This window comes from Nanorana parkeri, unplaced genomic scaffold (assembly GCF_000935625.1).
Source record: "Nanorana parkeri isolate BGI_ZX_2015 unplaced genomic scaffold, ASM93562v1 scaffold1565, whole genome shotgun sequence".
Classification (NCBI taxonomy): Eukaryota; Metazoa; Chordata; class Amphibia; order Anura; family Dicroglossidae; genus Nanorana; species Nanorana parkeri.
The window spans coordinates 69,337-74,521 of NW_017307833.1; the positions used below are offsets into that span (position 1 = coordinate 69,337).

The 5,185-nt window shown below is 54.5% G+C and overlaps 1 protein-coding gene across 2 annotated transcripts in view; it reads left to right on the top strand.

The window, feature by feature from the left end:
* Nucleotides 1–5,185, top strand: part of GINS2 (GINS complex subunit 2) — a 22,538-nt gene that overhangs the window by 436 nt on the left and 16,917 nt on the right. The window contains exons 2-3 of one of the 2 annotated variants that reach the window (XM_018570648.1): nt 3,622–3,660; nt 4,890–4,965. In XM_018570648.1, coding sequence (XP_018426150.1) covers nt 3,622–3,660; nt 4,890–4,965 — 115 coding nt within the window. Of the gene's footprint in view, nt 1–3,621; nt 3,737–4,889; nt 4,966–5,185 lie in introns of both variants that reach the window. The other variant, XM_018570647.1, reaches the window with a different exon arrangement.

The following is a 5,185-nucleotide window of genomic DNA, read 5'->3' on the forward strand; positions in this document are numbered from 1 at the left end:
GGGGGCTCTCCCCCGGGGGGGGGGGGGGGGGTAGAGAGAAGAGGACCTGTCACCGGCTTCCGGAGGCAGGTGTTTCAATAGCATTGCTTTGTACTGCACTCCGGAGAGTGTTGGTGCTATTGAAGGCAACAGAAGCCATGAGCAGTATTAATATAATGGGGAGCTCAGTGCAGAAACATGTACGGTTAGCTCCCATGTATGCCCTCACTTTGCACAACGCCACGGACTGTGCAGGCGCTATAGAGATTAATAGTGTTGTTATAATGGGAGCCCAGGCCAGATAGAAGAGCAATTGCCTGCTCAGTATGTCCTCGCTTTGTACAGCGCCACGGACTGTGCAGGCGCTATAGAGATTAATAGTGTTATTATAATGGGAGGCCAGATAGACGAGCAATTGCCTGCGCAGTATGTCCTCGCTTTGTACAACGCCACGGACTGTGCAGGCGCTATAGAGATTAATAGTGTTATTATAATGGGAGCCCAGGCCAGATAGAAGAGCAATTGCCTGCTCAGTATGTCCTCGCTTTGTACAGCGCCACGGACTGTGCAGGCGCTATAGAGATTAATAGTGTTATTATAATGGGAGGCCAGATAGACGAGCAATTGCCTGCTCAGTATGTCCTCACTTTGTACAACGCCACGGACTGTGCAGGCGCTATAGAGATTAATAGTGTTATTATAATGGGAGCCCAGGCCAGATAGAAGAGCAATTGCCTGCTCAGTATGTCCTCGCTTTGTACAGCGATATGGAATATGCCGGTGATATACACGTCTGTAGTGATCACTGGCAATTATACTGAAAGTCTTTCTGGTCAGGGTTCCCATTATCTCCCCTGTATGTACAGCGCTATAGGCTGTGCAGGTGCTATAGAGGCCTCACTAGCAATAAAATGAGTCTGTGCAATCAAATACTATCATCTGCCCGGTGTGTCTTCACTGTGTACAGCGCTATGGTAGGTGTTGGCATACCAGCCATTTGGGAAGGATGTCCCCTCTACTCCCATGTGCTTCCAATACAAAACAAGTCGCTGCACCATTGTATCACTTTGTACGGCGCTACAGTCGATGTTGGCGCTACAGAGGGCAGCGGTCTGGCTCTCTGGACTGGGCTCCCGTCATATTTCCCTCGTCGCTTTGTACAGCGCCACCGACCATGTTGGTGCTATATTAGGCGATGCGTGGTTCTCCGGACCGGGCTGCCAATAAAGCACCATGACGTAGCCCTGTATGTCTTCACTTTGTACATCGCTTTGGCAGATGCTGGCGCTATAGAATGCAATATAAATGGCTCACTGGGCAGGACTCCCATTATTAGATCATTTGTTGCCATGTATGTCCTCACTTTGTACCGCGCCATGGATGATGCAGGTGCAATGTAAAAACCAATAAAACCCCCAAAAACTAGTAATATAACTCCCCGAGCTGGGCTCCCGGTTTATTATTACTCCACCTTCCATGTCCTCACTTTGTACAGCGCTACTGAAGATGTCGGCGCTATATGTATCAAGCTATTAGTTACATAAGATCTCCACTTACACCAATTCTTAGTCCTGATTGGAGGAGCTTCTGCCTTTCTGTATTAAAGGAGAACTATGGGGTCAGGGCTTTCCCCCATAGTTCTCCTTAGGGTAACGGGAGGAGTCAAACTAGCGTCCTCCCGTCACCCTAAGCCCAGTATATAGCGGGCTACAGCTCGCGGTATACTGAGACGCCGCAGTGGACCCTGACAACGATGTCTGGATCCGCCCAGCTGCGCGAGTGACAGCTGGCTCTGCCTATCTAGAGGCAGAGCCAGCTCTACCCGCCCCGTCCGTTCCATACACATTCTGCCTGTTCTCCTAATTCGGATCTCCCTGCCGGGCCTGACACCGGGCCGTTGATGTGTCCCATGCACAGTTTGGTTGATGTGTCTGTGTTCACACTTTGATGTTTGCAGTCAGGTTTTTTGTCCAGTATGTTTGGGATTCCCTGCAGGCAGGAAGGAGGGCACTGTGGGAGTCAGCTGACAGGAAGGAGGGTTCTGCAAGGGTCAGTCGGCGGGAAGGAGGGAGGGTTCTGCAGGGGTCAGGAAGGAGGGAGGGTTCTGCAGGGGTCAGGAAGGAGGGAGGGTTCTGTGCAAGGGTCAGTCGACAGGAAGGAGGGCTCTGTGGGGTCAGCTGGCAAGCAGGAAGGGAAGGCTCGGCAGGAAGAAGGGAGGGCTCTACAAGGGTCAGCTGGCAGGAAGAAGGGAGGGCTCTGCTGGGGACAGCTAGAAGGAGGGCTCTACAAGGGTCAGCTGGCAGGAAGGAGGGTGGGGTCAGCTGGAAGGAGGGCTCTGTGGGGGTCAGCTGGCGGGCAGGAAGGGAGGGCTCTACAAGGGTCAGCTGGCAGGAAGGAGGGTGGGGTCAGCTGGAAGGAGGGCTCTGTGGGGGTCAGCTGGCGGGCAGGAAGGGAGGGCTCTACAAGGGTCAGCTGGCAGGAAGGAGGGTGGGGTCAGCTGGAAGGAGGGCTCTGTGGGGGTCAGCTGGCGGGCAGGAAGGGAGGGCTCTACAAGGGTCAGCTGGCAGGAAGGAGGGTGGGGTCAGCTGGAAGGAGGGCTCTGTGGGGGTCAGCTGGCGGGCAGGAAGGGAGGGCTCTACAAGGGTCAGCTGGCAGGAAGGAGGGTGGGGTCAGCTGGAAGGAGGGCTCTGTGGGGGTCAGCTGGCGGGCAGGAAGGGAGGGCTCTACAAGGGTCAGCTGGCAGGAAGGAGGGTGGGGTCAGCTGGAAGGAGGGCTCTGTGGGGGTCAGCTGGCGGGCAGGAAGGGAGGGCTCTACAAGGGTCAGCTGGCAGGAAGGAGGGTGGGGTCAGCTGGAAGGAGGGCTCTGGGGGTCAGCTGGCGGGCAGGAAGGGAGGGCTCTACAAGGGTCAGCTGGCAGGAAGGAGGGTGGGGTCAGCTGGAAGGAGGGCTCTGGGGGTCAGCTGGCGGGCAGGAAGGGAGGGCTCTACAAGGGTCAGCTGGCAGGAAGGAGGGTGGGGTCAGCTGGAAGGAGGGCTCTGGGGGTCAGCTGGCGGGCAGGAAGGGAGGGCTCTACAAGGGTCAGCTGGCAGGAAGGAGGGTGGGGTCAGCTGGAAGGAGGGCTCTGGGGGTCAGCTGGCGGGCAGGAAGGGAGGGCTCTACAAGGGTCAGCTGGCAGGAAGGAGGGTGGGGTCAGCTGGAAGGAGGGCTCTGTGGGGGTCAGCTGGCGGGCAGGAAGGGAGGGCTCTACAAGGGTCACCTTGCAGGCAGGATCCTATAACCGGCTCTGAGGAGCCCGCCCACTGCTTGCATCAGGGGTGAGGGCTTTTGAGAGAAGTACTGAGGCCGGATGCTATGATGTTGTCAGGAAGCTATGTGCAGCACCCTGCCACCCCTCCCACCAGCCATGATCTGCCCGCATTGCATAGAGAAGTGCAAAGACTCAGCGATGACATAATTAGGAATAAAATAAAGTATTTAATGAAAACGGAAAGGTTTCATCTAAAAATGCCATTAGAATGTCAGTGGGGGAAGGGGGAACCAGATGTTCTATTGCCCCGTGCAGGTAAAGTTGTACCGTTTTCACAATGACGCACGAGCATTGAATTCCCATTCATGTGACCATTCTCCTCCGCCGTCTTTCAGGGTGATTTGGGTCCGTTCAATCCCGGCCTGCCTGTCCAGGTCCCTCTCTGGATGGCCATCAATCTGAAGCAGAGGCAGAAATGTCGCATCGTCCCCCCGGATTGGATGGATGTGGGTGAGTGGAGTTTCTTGCCCTTTGATTGGTAGAGGGAGAATCAGAATAACGGCCGCCTGTTGGTCACATCTCCGCTCAGAGACCCCATTAAAGTGGACCTGTAACGTCACAAGTCTGCACCTCTCTATCTCTGTACTGCTTAGACTTTTTTTCTTTTCTCTTTTATACCATTTGTATCCTTTTTCTTTGTGTCCATCTTTAACTCCAGATATGTAGGGGGGGGGGGGGGCCCGACGCTGTTCAGAGACAGCCTCACGATGCGCTACATACTTTCCATATCAGATCTGCAAATGTTTCCAACGTCAAGGCACCGCCTACCCAACCGTCCGCCAGCACCGGTTATAAATGGCGGCTGGTAGCAAGGGTTTTAAAACAGTATTTAGGCCTTACAAGCAGACTGCCTGATGGAAGGCACCCCATTACTTTCATACCCCCCCCTAAAGAAATGCTCACTCCCCCTCCCCCCACTATTACTGCCCTCGACCATGTATCCTGGGCTCTACTACTGCCCCTCCTGCGAACCACCTGGTATGGGCATGGTGGGTGGAGCAGAGAGGAACCAGGGAATGTCTGTTCAAGGATCTCGTCTCCAGTGAATGACTCTGGAAGTGACGAGGATTTTGTCACTCTCGGGCTCAGAGTAATTCCCTGGCTGCTGTGGCCAAGCAAGTAAGGTCTGCGGTTGATCAGCTTCAGAGGTGACATTAGGAGTCTAATAGGCCCCTGATGCCTCCTTTTTAAAGGGTAATTCCATTTTCCCAGGCGAATTTGGGAGAATGGAATTACACCCACCAGCCTGCTCCCTCTCCCCCCTCCCGCTGCTCTTTCCTCTGAACATACACTGCTTCCTCTATGCGGCTGCTGGTGTTGGATCTGTCCCCCGTACACCGCATTGCAGCCCTGCACAATGTATTTCAAATGACACTTGCAAACGGCGAGCACTCCTTGGTCACTGCGGCCAACCTGACCAATGACAAGCGCTTCTGACCGCTCTGACCAATAACAAATGAGATGACGAGGAAGCATGAAGCCAGCTTCCCGGCCAATCGGAAAGCAGGGCGTCGCGTCGTTACACGGCGCCCGGCTTCCTGATTCGACGGCTCCGGCTGGCTACCGGAGAGAGGCCCCGGGGGTGACAGGCTGCACATAACAGGTCCCTCTCTGGATGGCCATCAATCTGAAGCAGAGGCAGAAATGTCGCATCGTCCCCCCGGATTGGATGGATGTGGGTGAGTGGAGTTTCTTGCCCTTTGATTGGTAGAGGGAGAATCAGAATAACGGCCGCCTGTTGGTCACATCTCCGCTCAGAGACCCCATTAAAGTGGACCTGTAACGTCACAAGTCTGCACCTCTCTATCTCTGTACTGCTTAGACTTTTTTTCTTTTCTCTTTTATACCATTTGTATCCTTTTTCTTTGTGTCCATCTTTAACTCCAGATATGTAGGGGG